The 13,913-nt window shown below is 45.4% G+C and overlaps 8 protein-coding genes across 8 annotated transcripts; 4 read left to right on the top strand and 4 right to left on the bottom strand.

The window, feature by feature from the left end:
- Positions 1-384: 384 nt before the first annotated feature.
- Positions 385-1,794, bottom strand: BGW36DRAFT_285692 (major facilitator superfamily domain-containing protein; the record flags this gene model as incomplete). The annotated part of the gene is made up of 2 exons (XM_046210343.1): positions 385-1,541; positions 1,602-1,794. 2 exons carry the CDS (start codon positions 1,792-1,794, stop codon positions 385-387), a joined length of 1,350 nt encoding a protein of 449 aa, XP_046078495.1.
- Positions 1,795-2,280: 486 nt separating this feature from the next.
- Positions 2,281-3,717, top strand: BGW36DRAFT_422409 (major facilitator superfamily domain-containing protein; the record flags this gene model as incomplete). The annotated part of the gene is made up of 2 exons (XM_046219693.1): positions 2,281-2,360; positions 2,415-3,717. The coding sequence occupies 2 exons, from the start codon at positions 2,281-2,283 to the stop codon at positions 3,715-3,717; spliced, it is 1,383 nt and encodes a 460-aa protein (XP_046078496.1).
- Positions 3,718-4,038: 321 nt separating this feature from the next.
- Positions 4,039-5,579, bottom strand: BGW36DRAFT_285851 (Alpha/Beta hydrolase protein; the record flags this gene model as incomplete). The annotated part of the gene is made up of 4 exons (XM_046210358.1): positions 4,039-4,227; positions 4,297-4,392; positions 4,452-5,196; positions 5,284-5,579. The coding sequence occupies 4 exons, from the start codon at positions 5,577-5,579 to the stop codon at positions 4,039-4,041; spliced, it is 1,326 nt and encodes a 441-aa protein (XP_046078497.1).
- Positions 5,580-6,290: 711 nt separating this feature from the next.
- BGW36DRAFT_435931 (uncharacterized protein) lies at positions 6,291-7,841 on the top strand (the record flags this gene model as incomplete). Its single annotated transcript, XM_046221436.1, has 1 exon — positions 6,291-7,841. The coding sequence occupies exon 1, from the start codon at positions 6,405-6,407 to the stop codon at positions 7,839-7,841; it is 1,437 nt and encodes a 478-aa protein (XP_046078498.1). The 5' UTR covers positions 6,291-6,404.
- Positions 7,842-8,360: 519 nt separating this feature from the next.
- Positions 8,361-9,866, top strand: BGW36DRAFT_311650 (major facilitator superfamily domain-containing protein; the record flags this gene model as incomplete). The annotated part of the gene is made up of 2 exons (XM_046212483.1): positions 8,361-8,525; positions 8,585-9,866. The coding sequence occupies exons 1-2, from the start codon at positions 8,391-8,393 to the stop codon at positions 9,863-9,865; spliced, it is 1,416 nt and encodes a 471-aa protein (XP_046078499.1). The 5' UTR covers positions 8,361-8,390.
- A 528-nt stretch (positions 9,867-10,394) lies between these two features.
- Positions 10,395-10,660, bottom strand: BGW36DRAFT_422413 (uncharacterized protein; the record flags this gene model as incomplete). The annotated part of the gene is made up of 2 exons (XM_046219694.1): positions 10,395-10,460; positions 10,532-10,660. The coding sequence occupies 2 exons, from the start codon at positions 10,658-10,660 to the stop codon at positions 10,395-10,397; spliced, it is 195 nt and encodes a 64-aa protein (XP_046078500.1).
- Positions 10,661-10,989: 329 nt separating this feature from the next.
- Positions 10,990-12,240, bottom strand: BGW36DRAFT_368307 (putative NAD dependent epimerase/dehydratase). Its single transcript, XM_046214973.1, has one exon. The coding sequence runs from the start codon at positions 12,015-12,017 to the stop codon at positions 11,097-11,099; it is 921 nt and encodes a 306-aa protein (XP_046078501.1). The 5' UTR covers positions 12,018-12,240; the 3' UTR covers positions 10,990-11,096.
- A 260-nt stretch (positions 12,241-12,500) lies between these two features.
- Positions 12,501-13,765, top strand: BGW36DRAFT_393360 (uncharacterized protein; the record flags this gene model as incomplete). The annotated part of the gene is made up of 2 exons (XM_046217800.1): positions 12,501-12,978; positions 13,068-13,765. The coding sequence occupies 2 exons, from the start codon at positions 12,501-12,503 to the stop codon at positions 13,763-13,765; spliced, it is 1,176 nt and encodes a 391-aa protein (XP_046078502.1).
- Between the last annotated feature and the right edge of the window lie 148 nt (positions 13,766-13,913).

The following is a 13,913-nucleotide window of genomic DNA, read 5'->3' on the forward strand; positions in this document are numbered from 1 at the left end:
AGATGAAGAAAACCAATGTTACTTTCAGGATTTTAAAATACCCCACTTATCGCCGGTAACATTTGAACTTGCATGAATACAAAGAGTCGATACAATATGAGTCATAATTCATACACGAGGAGTTTTGACATCGCGCCTCTGTTTTTCTTTTTTCGTAAGTTTTCGTCACTAATTTTCCCCCAAAATTGGGACTTCTAACAAATATGAGCAATTTATGCTACATTTCATATTTTTTATATAGCTATATTTCCCCTGGATTTCTGCTACTAATCAATAACCCAGATCCACGGAATTCGAAAACCAGTAATAAGCGGGTCAACGATTCAATGTTCGTTGTTTGGAAATCAACATCGAAATCTTCCGGTTTGAAATTTGAGAGAAATATTATACTTTCACTTTCCACTTCCACTTCCAGTCCAATATCGCCCATCTCGATGTCATCACTCCAAGCAAGCCCAAAACAAGTATACCTGCATAAAACCCAATCAAAATCTGGGGCGTTGCGTACTGCAAAAGTTCACCTCCAATCGGTACTGTTAATAAAACCCCAAATGCTGCAATCATATAAATAGTCCCATAAAATCGGCCATATTCATCTGTACGACATAATTGACCCGCACAGACGGGTGCAAGCGATATCCAACCGCCTGATCCAAAACCGAAAAGTGCGACAATTACATAGAGAACCGATGCCGAAGAATGAGAGCCAACGGGCACCCAGATAGCTCCCATTGTGACTAGGGTAGTTATCACAAGAAGTAATAGGACGTTGAAACATCCCATTTTATCAGCGAAGAATCCTGGAATGGTGCGGCCAAGAAAAGACATGCTATTCAAAACAGTCAGAACATAGAATTGCATATCAGATGGCAGCTCGCTTTCTGAACTTCCAGTAGAAGAAGAGTATCGAATATACGTTGGCAAAAGAGCAGCACAGCCAAATATAATGAACTCGAAACTGAATACTGCGAGTGCCAGAAATGACAGGCGTGCAGAAGCAAAGGCACGAACGTCTACCACAGCCCGAGGAGCAGCCGTGCTACGCACCAACGGGAGGCGGCCGCGAACAAGTATGGTGCCAGCAAGATAACAGGCTGCAGAAATGAAAGCGATTATACGCATTGACCAAGCCCATCCATAGTTTGGAAATGTATACCTCAACAGGAGCGGGATAATAGCCCCGCCGGCACTACTACCACCCATGCAGATCCCGCTGGCGAGAGCACGGCGGCGATGAAACCAATGGCTGAGTACCGCGATTGCGACTGTCGTTACGATTGCCGATGAGACTCCGCCAAGTATACTTAAACAGAGCACAAACTGCCAGTACCTTGTACATTGAGCAAGTAAAATATATGATAAAAAGCTTCCCGATGTCCCCAAAATAAGTAAATATCTCGGGCCATATCGATCAAACAAGGGACCGACTTGCACACCAAGAAATAGAGTTAGAAAAACGAGAATAGCTGAGATCCACCCAACATCGCTGAGACTATAGTCAGAGAGCTGATGCGTAGCTATGTAGTCTTGCACAGTGCCGACTGTGATGTACGTGCTTAGTTGCTTCTTCGCGTAGGGGACGAATTCCAGGAGAAACTCACGGGCAACCTCAAATCCAAAAGATGGAAACATAAGAAAAAAAGATCCCAGGACACAGCCCCAGGCTTGTCGACCACCATCGGGGTACGTCCAGGCAACATTAACAATAGATCCATTGTCGTTTGTCTCATCGGCATATGTCGAGTCTTGAGCGTTCGAGTCATTGCCTGCAATTCGAAAACGAGCCGTATTCATATCCTGAAGTTCGACTGTGGACTGCATTCTCCCGGTTTCATAAATTCTCTTTATGGAAGGAAAAAATATTGTTTAGAAGATAGTCGAAGGTTAGTAAGTGATAAAGGGACTAAGAAATTTTATCTCCTTGTCAAAAGGCGTGCGGGGTCACTGGAGATTCTTTAGTAGTAATTCAGCACAGTAATTTTGAATACCACGGTATTTAGAGAGAAACGTAGATTTAAGTATTGTAATTGAATATTTCTAGAGGTGATAAATTTTGATATCTCATTAAACCACTGCCATAACCAGTATTCATGGTTTTTTTCGCCTCCAACATTGAATCGGATTGAATCGGCATCAACATCGACGCCCCACATCAGATGACTCATGTCAATAATTGTGGTGATGTCCTTCAACTCCGCTAATCCGCCCAAATAATTATACACCTTTTCTTAAAATACGGCATCCGACGATTTGAATTTCAGATTATCCAGGTGCTCCCATATGGAAAACCAAATCGAGCTCACGGAAGCTACCACAGCCGATAGTGAAGGCCAGCAAACTGAAACTTGGTGGGAAAGGATGTGAGGCTATTACCAATGTTTTGGTCTTCAATATACTAAACAACTATATGCTAGACAGCCCACCTTAATTCTAATTGCATCAACAACACTCATATTCACAGGATGTGGGATCAACTTTGCATTCGGTGTTTACCAAGAACTTTACGACTCTATGGCTTCCCAGCCACACACTCCTTTCACTGGCGCAACCCCAGCTCAAATTGATCTCATTGGAACACTTTCAATATCACTGATGACGTTGGGTGCCCCTTTTGCAACATCATGGGCTAAGCTCTACTCGCCTAGATCTGTAATTCTAGCTGGGGGTTTAATCTTTTCTGTCGCCTTGATCCTTGCCAGTTTCAGTAAAACACTTTGGCAGTTTCTACTGACACAAGGCTTACTTCTTGGTATTGGCACTTGTCTCTCATACATGCCCTCCGTAACTGTTGCGCCAACATGGTTTACGCGCCATCGTGGGTTGGCTATGGGTATAATTCTTTCTGGCACTGGAATTGGCGGAGTTGCTTGGCCTCTCGCGCTGCGATCGCTCATCGATAATGTCGGCTTTCGGAACACGCTTCGTATCACTGGTGCCATGTCTTTTGTGTTAACTTGGGCCTCTGGCTTTTTCATACGCTGGCCGGACAGCCAAATTTCCCGCATTCGTGCCGAGAATTCTACAAGCATGTCTCGTTCCTCTGGTCTTTTTCAACTACCAGTGGTCAATTGGCAGATTGCACGTTCACGCAAATTCATTGCCCAAGCTGTTGGCGGAGCACTTCAAGCAGCCGCATACTACACGCCAGTCTTCTTCTTTGCGTCATACGCTCGCACGCTAGGTTACTCACAAGCAACATCTGCTAATTTCATTGCTTTATCTAATGCCGCAAATGCCGTTGGAAAGGTTGCAATTGGATACATGGCTGACAAATTTGGAAGACTCAATACACTTCTCCTGAGTACCTTCATTTCCGCAATTTCTGCTCTCGCACTGTGGCTACCATCATGTCTTTCAGCAACCCAATCTGACGGGCGGGCTTTGTTCGTCGCGTTTACCATTTTCTATGGTATATTTGCATCGGCATATGTTTCCTTATTTCCTACCAGTCTGGTGGAGTTGTTTGGGGTCCAAAATTTTGCCAGTGTAAATGGTCTACTCTACATGTTGCGAGGAATGGCAACTCTGGTAGGGACACCAGTTGCAGGGGTGCTAATTCGAAGTAATCAAGAAAACAGCTACCCGAAGAACTACGAGAATACGAGTATCATGGTGGGCCTTCTATTGGCAGCTGCGGCGATATCGGTTTTCTGGGTAAGAATTGAGGCTGTGTTGACAATGGAAGACCCTGGACGCCGTAGGAAGTGGATCGTATGATTCTTAGAGAGCCTCCAGTGAATGTTTTAAAACAATACCTCTCCAAGTGCGTGATAAGCTACAGGCAAAATTGGAGAATGTTATTCGAAGTACCAATGCCGGTCTAGTCACTAATTTGGTTTCCATATCACGGAAAAAAGAATTACGTAGAGTCTTCGTTGATTCGAGAATTCTAATACTCCAGATATTAGCCTGCGCACATGAAATAGTTATGAGGATATTTCAATTTTAAATACAATCCCGCCAGACGCAGGCATGTATACCAGCATGCGTCCAACTTAACAAACACTATTATAAGACGCTATCATTTAGGGTTTGCGCCTAGATTGTGACATCATTGCCTGTTTCCAACCTGATCTGGCGGTAACTGTTTAGAATATCCAGATCACCAAAAAAATCCCAAATGTCGTCCAAAAGCAAGTCAGGCGTTTCCCATGCAGGGAAATGGCCGCCGTAGTCATGAATATATCTCTTCTGTACGTTTCCAGTTCTTTGCGCCCATTCCAATGGCTTAATTAACCCTTTCATTAGCTTTCTCTCTTATAAACGGGAAAGTAGATAAAAAAAGCTTTTACTCACAGTTCTGTACCAGATATCGAGCGGGAACTCTGAAATGGCCACCGGCTGTGAAACAGGGGGTAAATCGTTGAACGCAGTCAGATTAAATGCACCATTCTAAAAATAAAATAAATATAAAAGACGAAATATTAGGTGGAGAAAATAAGAAGACTCACCAAGGCACCCTCTCGATAGAGTCTAAATCCACCATAGGGACCTTGAATATAGTGCATCATCGTCCATGTGATTATTTCTTCCGGTGTCCAAACATCTCGATTCTCAACAGCCTGTATAACCGCATCATATATCCACATGGCTAGTCCGACCGGGCTGTCTGTCATCGCATGAGCTAGCTTGAGCGGTCTTGTCTGTTGGATTTGACCGTATCCCCAGAGATTATCGAAAAAGCTATCAAGTGAATCGATTATATACGTCTCGTCTGCAGTTGTTTGGTTGCGGCTGTAGCGTTCCCTGTCTGTTTCCGATGGCGAAACTACCCAAAAATTGTCCAAACCAGCAAGGACGTTGTCTGGAAATAAATGAGCTTGATAGCGTAAAATTATTCCACCCACATCACCAGCCTGGATTACATATTTTTCGTACTCCAGTTGCATCATTAGTGCATGGAAAGCCTGCGCAGCTTCGTAATCTCCGAATCCCGTCGCTACTACAGCAGGAGAAAACGCGAAGCCTGGGATCGAGGGAGCCACGACATGGAATGCGGGAAGTGTAGCATTTGGTGGATTGGTAAGCCCGTCAATAATGTTCTCAACTTCAATGAAAGAGCCTGGCCATCCATGGATAAATAGCAGGGGAATCGCGTCGACGCGTGGAGATCGGTGATGGACAAAATGTAGAGGAATCGGCTGAGAATATTGTGCTGATGTGTTCAGTTTTACGGTGGTGGTATACTGGTGCAGTCTAGGAGAAAAACGCATTAGTCTCGGTTGGTATTAGGAAGTATTCATTTCTGTGAGAAAATAAGTATGCCAGCACAAATTCACTTACTTCTGATTCAATCTGTTCTGTGTATTGTACCAGTTATATTCGTTCACCCAATAGTCACGTACGGTCGTAGCGTTGTGAACAGGTGGTCCTTCCAAATATTCTTTCTCGTCGACCGGAGTTACAAATCGCGTGAGTGAAGCTTTTAGTACCGTATTATCAATAAAGTCCTTGTCGACGTCGATGTTGAAAGGTTGTGGGCTATCAGAGAAGTTGGCCCGAAACGGCAGAGAATCGCCGTATACAGAAAGGGCCAGAGCTACCACGAAGAGAGGATTCAGTCTAGCAGGGTACTTCATTCTCAACGCGTGAAGTTGTCGAGGCAGTCATATGTTATGGGTACACGCTAACTCGTCGATTTCTGCTCAACGACCAGGGTGGGGTGACGAGATATCGGGAGGATAGACTTTTTCCTTTGGTAGGATATAATGAATTGCCAGAAAAGACCACTGTGGGCGCTTATATAGCCTCAGAACTATAACTCCACGTGACTAGCCAAGCATATTGTCCTGCACATTACGAATCGGATTTGCTGCAGGATCCAGGAACTTCCAATCTTGGCCGGTTTGTCCCCGATCCGGTTAGCTTTAGTTCTACCTCGAGACTAGCGCAGGTCGGAATGATTTTGGTGTTATTACCTCATGATTATTGATTGGCTGAAGTAAAACCACATCATGACGCTACAATGCTGCGTGGAGAAGCACGCGACAGCTTTCCTATTCCTTCTCTCTAGAAAATCGGCTTCTCAATTGCTTGCCCGATGCAAAATCTTAAAAAGTAAGTAACGATTACTGCCATTGGGTACTGCCAAACAATACCATCCTCCTGTCTCCTAAAATACTGGCATGTTGGATTGGTATGCCATCATCCCATATTGTAGAATCGTTGATTCCACGGGCAGTAGTAGCGATGAGTATTTGGCTGACGTTATACTGGAGCTCAGGTTCGTACATTCAATTGTCGGAGAGGGAAAGTCCCCACGGGCAGCGTACGACTCCTCCTGCCTCCTGCCTCAGTCTGGTGTCAGAACATATCTCGGCTACAACCCACAATTCTCTCTCATATCATCAAGGGAAACTACTGCATAACAGCCTATCCTCATCATCAATAGCCTCTATTTCCTAATGTCTGTTGAAAGCTGTTCTTCCGCTGATTCCGGCTCGGCCACCGCCGTAGCTACTCCTGAACCCGAAGTGATCCTATCAGTCGGCTCACGCAAGACCGTCAGTCAAGAAAAATGCCTCGCAACCATTTCATCCGTTCAGCAAACACCATTCACGATTGGTCCATGTTCAGCGACTTTCACAACTCCGAAACGCAAAGGACGCTATATCCTCAGCACCGAGAATACCCTGAAGAATAGCCTCCTTATGTCCGTCGGGTATCTAGAACTCGCCAATGCAGGAGATTTTGCCGCAAATGTGTGGAACGACGTTCCTCCGCCAAAATTTGCAATAGTTTTGATGGCTATCGGGGGTACACTCGCGCTCTCTATACCTTATTTTGCGTTCAAAGATGCTTGTAGCAGTTGGGCGAACATTCGGCTACTTCGGAGAGAACGGATACGAATTCGAGCCACAACCAAGAAGGGCTCATCTGACGAAGAAACACAACTTTCTATCAGCGAGCAACATTCTCAACGAGTCCTCCTCGATATGACGCGTAGAGAGCTAGGATCCGAAATTGTTGACCGTCTAGGGATGGAGATCTTGATGGGCTGTGGCGCTCTGCTCGTCGGTGTTGGGACACTCATGGCTATTGGTGGAGCAGATCCAGAAGTTTTTATTGCAAGCAATCTTTTATCTGGGTACGTGGGAAACTCATGGGCAGCTAGCTACTCCATTGTCAACGCGGCTTGGTCCATCTTCATTTGGATTCGAGCACACCGCCACGGCCGTGCAGCTTCTCGCTTCCTCCCCGTAGATGTCAACAACAGCTTGGTTCAACCTCGCCTTGGATCCATACAGATGCATTCAATCATCAACGGCGCTACCGGGCTTATCGCTGGAGCTGCGTCACTTCTCACAGCTACGCTATGGTGGGGATATGTAGTTCTGGCCCCTTGTATTATTTCCATGATCTGGTGCAATTATTATTGGCGACATACGATAGGGTACGATCGACCTATTATCCAACATCTTCCAAATCCCTTGAACTGGGCTGAAATAGTTGGCGAACTCGGGTTTATCGAACACACTCGAATAATTTTAACAGATGAGGCATTGCAATTACCGTCTAGCGATTTGCCGACCGCCATTCTTGGTCTACGATCGCTTCCCTCGATTATCGATTTTATCGTAAGAAACGATCTTTTTGAAGATTTCTCCCGCCGAATTCTTCAAGACGAGTCTTTGGCATCGAGCTTGATCGTTATTTCCGATGGAAACTCAGCGGTCATCGCCTCTGACGCGATCTTAACGGCGAACGAGGAGCAAGCGAGACAAGTGACAGAAATTGCACATACTTGTATCCGAGTTGCTGGTCCTCGGCATTTGGTATATAGACAAAGATATTTATTAGACATCCTGGGGAGTGCACTCTGTCATGAAAGCAATTCATGAATATATTGGAGGTATGCACGCTTGGTTCAGATGAAATGATACCCATATGTCAGTTCAAAATTAATGACGGAAACCCCTTTCGCATGAGCCTGGATCGGGAATATTGAGCAGGATTCATCAACATAACTTTTGGCCCTGTTTTAGTGAGAGTGAAGCCAATAATGCTAGAGGATAGAATGATTCACGGTTTGAGAAAAACTCCTGTTGGCAAGTTTAAAGCATGCTGTTGATTGCTGATAGAGTGTAAGCTAATCAGTACAAAGCCGTTACCGGCATCACACCGGGCCGGTTTTCCATCACATGCAAGCAATATATAAATATTCCTTTGCCGATATTTAAATCAATAAATTCTGCTAGATATATGGCGACTGTATTTCTACTAGAATAATTAGAAACATCTCCTCTATTATTATGGGCGATTCAATCGGGGCAGACCCTGACAAGCGGGGCGAAACTGCGGTTCCCCCAAAAGACGAAGAGCAAGCACAAAGCAATGCAGGTCCTAAGCTTGAAAAATTGTCTGTTTTCACTACCAACGAAAAGAGAGTAATGGTTATGGTTGGCTCTTTTGCATCTTTCTTTTCTCCGTTGTCGTCAAGCATATATTTTCCGGCGTTGGATTCTATAGCAGTCGCTCTGCATCGATCAACTTCAGATATCGACCTCACAATCACAACTTATTTGGTGAATGCTCGAATTGGAATTGCGATTTGAGCATTGATATAGCTAACTGTTTCTTTCAGATTATGCAAGGAATTGCGCCAATGTTAATAGCGGGTTTCTCCGATAAAGCAGGACGACGACCCGCATATATCATTTGCTTCACAATTTATTTGGCCGCAAATCTCGGTCTTAGTCTCCAAAACAGCTATGCTGCTCTTATGGTTCTTCGGTGTCTCCAAAGCGCAGGTAGTAGCGGCACTGTTGCGCTGGCGAATGGCCTTGTGGGTGACATGATTTCTGCCTCCGAACGCGGCGCATACATCGCATTCGCTTCTGTGGGATCAATGTTGGGCCCTTCATTGTCCCCGATCATCGGTGGCCTAATAAGCCAATATTTAGATTGGCATTGGATCTTTTGGTTTCTTCTGATTTTTTCGGGGACATTTTTTGCCTTTCTCTTGTTGCTTCTACCAGAAACGTGTCGAAAAGTAGTCGGAGACGGATCAATTCCACCACCTCCCTTGAATATGTCGCTGACAGACTTTATTCGACATCGGAGACGAAAGAGGAATGGAATTGTCCCGAACCCCGAGAAACTTGCCGAACTTCGAAAAAATTATACTCTGCGCATACCTTCACCATTGCCGACGTTGAGGATCTGCTTAGACTTAGAAACAGGTGCGGTTTTAATGACGACCGGTTTAATGTTTGCATGTTTCTATGCCGTCATGACTGGTGCCACAACATCTTTCCACAATATCTACCATTTCAACAATATCCAGACTGCATTAATGTATCTCCCCATTGGTGGAGGAGGAATTGTATCTGCTTTCACAACTGGGCGAATCGTGGACTGGAACTATCGCCGAAATGCGAAACGCGCAGGATTCCCAATCTTGAAAAATGTTCGACAAGATATAACCAACTTCAACATCGAAAAGGCTCGGTTACAGGTCGCTTTACCCACATACTATCTGAGTGTGGTAACAGTGATAGCGTATGGCTGGGTTGTCGGCCGAAATGTCAACTTGGCTGCCCCCATCATCCTCCTGTTTCTCGCAGGATGGGGACTGCAAGCGACGTCACAGGTACTCAATGCACTGATGGTTGATTTATGGCCCGATCGATCTGCAGCTGCCACTGCGGCTAATAATCTATTTCGTTGCGAGTTGGGCGCCGCCGCGTCAGCTGCAATCAGTCCTATGAGCGCAGCAATGGGGGATGGTTGGGCATACACTACCTTAGGGTTAATTGCTGTCGCAGCTTCCCCCAGCCTGTGGCTTATAATAAACAAAGGTATCAATTGGCGACAGCGTAGATATCAAAAGCAACAAAAGAAAGCTTCTGAGAATCGAAAATAACCCAAAGAAGTTTCGCCCGTGGTCGGCGAACTCGGGACGAGATTTGTACGATTTGTACAAAGGGAAAGGGGCTTCAGATTGATGAGATTCATTTTCTAGTTAACGGATGCATATTTATACATATTTAGAGTAGACAATAGATTTTCCTTTAAGTTGTGCTCTCAAAGTTTTTACTCTCATCCCCGTGGCGGGTTTGCCTCCAGGAGTGCATCATGCGATCTTGAAAAGCCTGCCTCTTATGGCGCAGCGCCCCATTTAATCATCTTCAAGACTAAAGTGTGCATTCATGAACTACCAGTTTCATCGATAGATTTGAAACACAGGAAGCCTTGTCTATCGACTAGATCCACTCATTTCAGTCCGAGTCTAGTAAGGGTTCCATGTGCTTATCATGTCCACGTCTGTTCAACTGGTATATATAACATTACATTACATTATAGGAACAATAAGTCTCCAGCTCAATGTCCTTTCAACTTTGAATACTTCAATATTATTCGATTTACGCGCTGTCATGGCCTGCCATATTTGATCACAAGGCCTTCTGCTGCTCAGAGGCGATTACATCCAAGCCAGTGTGTTTCAGGACAAAACTATCCTACATGGCAGTTAGAGCAAGGGTTCTCATTATGGTAGCTCAAATAAATGGGACAGTTCATGGAGACTTACCAGTATCCATGATGGGAAGTACGCTGTAATGTACTTCATTGCAGATGCGCGGTCGCCGTACCAAAACTTTCCTACTGCCTGGCGAGTGACCTGGTCCACAACCTTGCTTGAATAGTCCATCAGATCCATTCTCGTAACACCATCGTCGCCCTATGCCCTTCGTGTAACGAAGCTCTCAATTGATTTAAACAAAGAGTGTTCGGGAAAGGAAAATTCGTCAAAATAAAGTCTGTCCCCGAGTCTTTACAGCCCCGGTTACGATAGACAGGACATCAACAGCAAAAGGTTTCATCTCTAGCCGAAGAGTCTCTGCCATCAATTCCAGTGATCGTTTCGAACCCACGTACATCCTATAAGCTATAATTAACTTTCTAAGCCCATACTGTAACCCTGTTAAATATACCTAATGTATTACGGTCTAGAACTACACCTAATTCCAGACTTTCTAGTTTTATTATCCCATTCATGCTCTTAAGGTTAACTAATGGGGTAGATGCTGACAAGAAGCTAAACTGCATGCATTCATTTCTCCATTTTCATACACTATAAGAATTTTGGCGGTTATCTAAGGAGCTTGTGAGTATGTCTCAATCACGGCCTCCTTCTCCCTTGCCAGAAAATCAGAAAACGAGTTCAATGGTATCCCCCAACTCTTAAGCTTATTCTCATCCACAAACTGGGCCAAATCCCGCAAAAATACATGCCACGAAGCTGGGCTGCCCTGGGCAGCTTCACTTTCGAGTTCCTTGTCTGATAAATAGTGTGCCGAGATTTTTTTGCCTGTAGCCTTGCTCAAATCGGCCATGATTTGGTCAACGGTCATAAGCTCTGATGCGATCTCGATGGCCTGTTTGTTGAAGCGCGTGGGATCGAGCAGCGCTGCAGCACCGAACTTGCCAATGTCATCATGATCCACCATTGGGATAACATTCGTTTTCTCAAACGACGTACGAAAAACCCCTGTTGTCTCCAAACCAGGATAGGTCAACAAGATTTTTGGTTTGGTGAAATTCGCCATGAAATTACCGGGGCGCACAATTGTCCAGGATTCAAAGCCGTAATCGGTGAGTAGCTTTTCGATTGTCTGCTTAGGAAGCATAACCATAGCGATCATGCCGTTAGGGTCCCAGGCAGCAAACTTTTCTGGGGCGTTTACTCCCAATGCGGTCGAGTAGACGACGTGTTTGATACCAGCATCTTTGGCAACTGCCAATATGGTTTGAGCATAAGTAACGGCGACGGTTGGGTCGTGTGGAAGGTTCAGGAAGAGACCAGTACAGCCCTGCATACCAGCTTTGAGGGCTTCTTTGTTATCGAGGTTCCCAGAGAAGAGTTTGACGCCGAGTGATTGCAGTTCTTGAGCAGCAGGAGAGTCAACTGTCCGCGTTATTGCGTGGACGGTGGCATTTTGCTTAAGCAGGTGGCGAGCGACTGCACCACCCTGCACGCCAGTAACAGTGGTCACAAAAAAGGTGTTATTAGACATGTTGAGAGGTGAATGAAGGTTTCTGGATTGGAAATGGGTATTTGGATAGACGAAATGTTGAGATAGACAATGCTTCGAAGCAGCTTGAACAGGGTGAAGTCCCGCATTTTATATCCCAGTTTTCCCCAACAATCTCACATCCCAGCCTGTATAGATTGCTGCCTGTGCAAACCGCCAACCTCTATCTAGCTAATAATAGACGATACAAGCAGCTGAGGTAAAGTGGGCTGAAGAATTATATGACGGAACTCCGCCCGCCCAGTCCGTAAACGGTAAGTCATGGTGTACCATAGGCAGTTTTATTGGCTGTGTCGAGTACAGCTAAAATGGCCCCACGCGGAGTTCCTCACGTCGTCGTCGCATTTCCGCCATCTGTCGCAGGAAATCAAGCATGTAGCAGACATTGGACAGACGCCTGGGGCCAAACCCAATGCATCATATGACATATGATCAAAAGTCTCTCTTCATCCTAAATCTATCGCAATGTCCGTTGTGCAAACGCCACGTTTCAAAGAGCGCGATGGCGGCATCCCGCGCCGCAAGTCCTGCATGGCATGCGCCAAAGCCAAAAGGCGATGTGATCTAGCACTACCGACCTGTTCGCGCTGTAGTACACGGCAGCTCAATTGCCATTATCCTTTTCTGAACCACGGCCACGCTTCGTCTGGGAATCGGAGTCCACTCGACCTGCATTCATTTGATGGCCTTGTTAGCATGCCAATGACGCAGCAACATCAACAACATCCACTGCCGCCGCCACCACGTTTTGATATATATGGAGTAGATGATATTACTCTTTTGGTCCCACCGACCTTCCCACCTCTGCCACCCGATGTCATGTCCCGGATAGGGTTTGCGTTAACGCAATTATTGGACGCGCCGAGGATTATGGTGCTTGAAAACCAGACGGCTTGGTGTCATCCGCTGTTGTATCGAAATGGAATGCCACAATCCATGCAAGGTACGAATAATTGCAGAAACATATGGCTTTTTTTGGCTCCTTTTAATTCTTGGTCTCAGGGTCTCAAAGTTAATCGTTGACAACTTTAGATGCCTACTCATGCTGTTCCTTACACTTGACAAGAAATGCAGCAAATTCTGCAACAATAACATCAATCATTGAATCTCGTATAGCAGGACTTCTAGCTTCGGAGCAACCAGATTCCCCGCTTGAATGCCTAGCACGTGTGCAAGCTCTAATTTTATATCAAACAATCCGGCTCTTCACCGACGATGTGTCCTGTCGCATGGCTGCTGAGCTGGCCATGCCATCATTCCGCTTAGCTGTGGCCGCGCTTCTACGTCACACGTGTTTTGAAGATACCCTATCACTCAGCGACGTCCCTAGACGCGCTCTCATAGTCAACCGGTCCTCATCCCCCGAAGAAAACCTTTGGTATACATGGATCTTTGATGAATCTACACGCCGCACAATGCTATTATCCAACTTTTTAACTAGAATATGGGAGATTCTACGCGGCAGCCAGAATCTGCAATGTGATCACAAACTAGGCATCCCACATTGTTGGTACATATCGTCGCAGCTGTGGCAAGCCCAGTCACCATTTGAGTTCGCATTAGCATATGCGCAGAAAAACCTATTTCTAGTTTGGGATCTAGATTTTACGGATTTACTGGCTTACGCGCAGCCGGATGATATAGATATGTTTGGCAAGATCATGTTGACTGGTAGACTGGGGATTGATGCAGTGCAAGGGTGGTTCTCGGCACGGGGAGCGATGTTTTAAAAATTCTTGATGCAATTATATCATGGATCAAATTTTCAAGGACTTGCCTATGGTGGTAAGTGTGATATTGTTAGGCAGTTCCATAGGCAGAAGCTTGCTAATCGCGGTAATAGTGACACAATGACATGATCTGGCACTCATCAACTGT

This window comes from Talaromyces proteolyticus, assembly GCF_021365285.1.
Source record: "Talaromyces proteolyticus strain PMI_201 chromosome Unknown BGW36scaffold_1, whole genome shotgun sequence".
Classification (NCBI taxonomy): Eukaryota; Fungi; Ascomycota; class Eurotiomycetes; order Eurotiales; family Trichocomaceae; genus Talaromyces; species Talaromyces proteolyticus.

Excerpts from the sequence above, each read along its gene's own strand:
- BGW36DRAFT_368307 (XM_046214973.1), bottom strand. The coding sequence starts at position 12,017 with ATGTCTAATAACACCTTTTTTGTGACCACTGTTACTGGCGTGCAGGGT.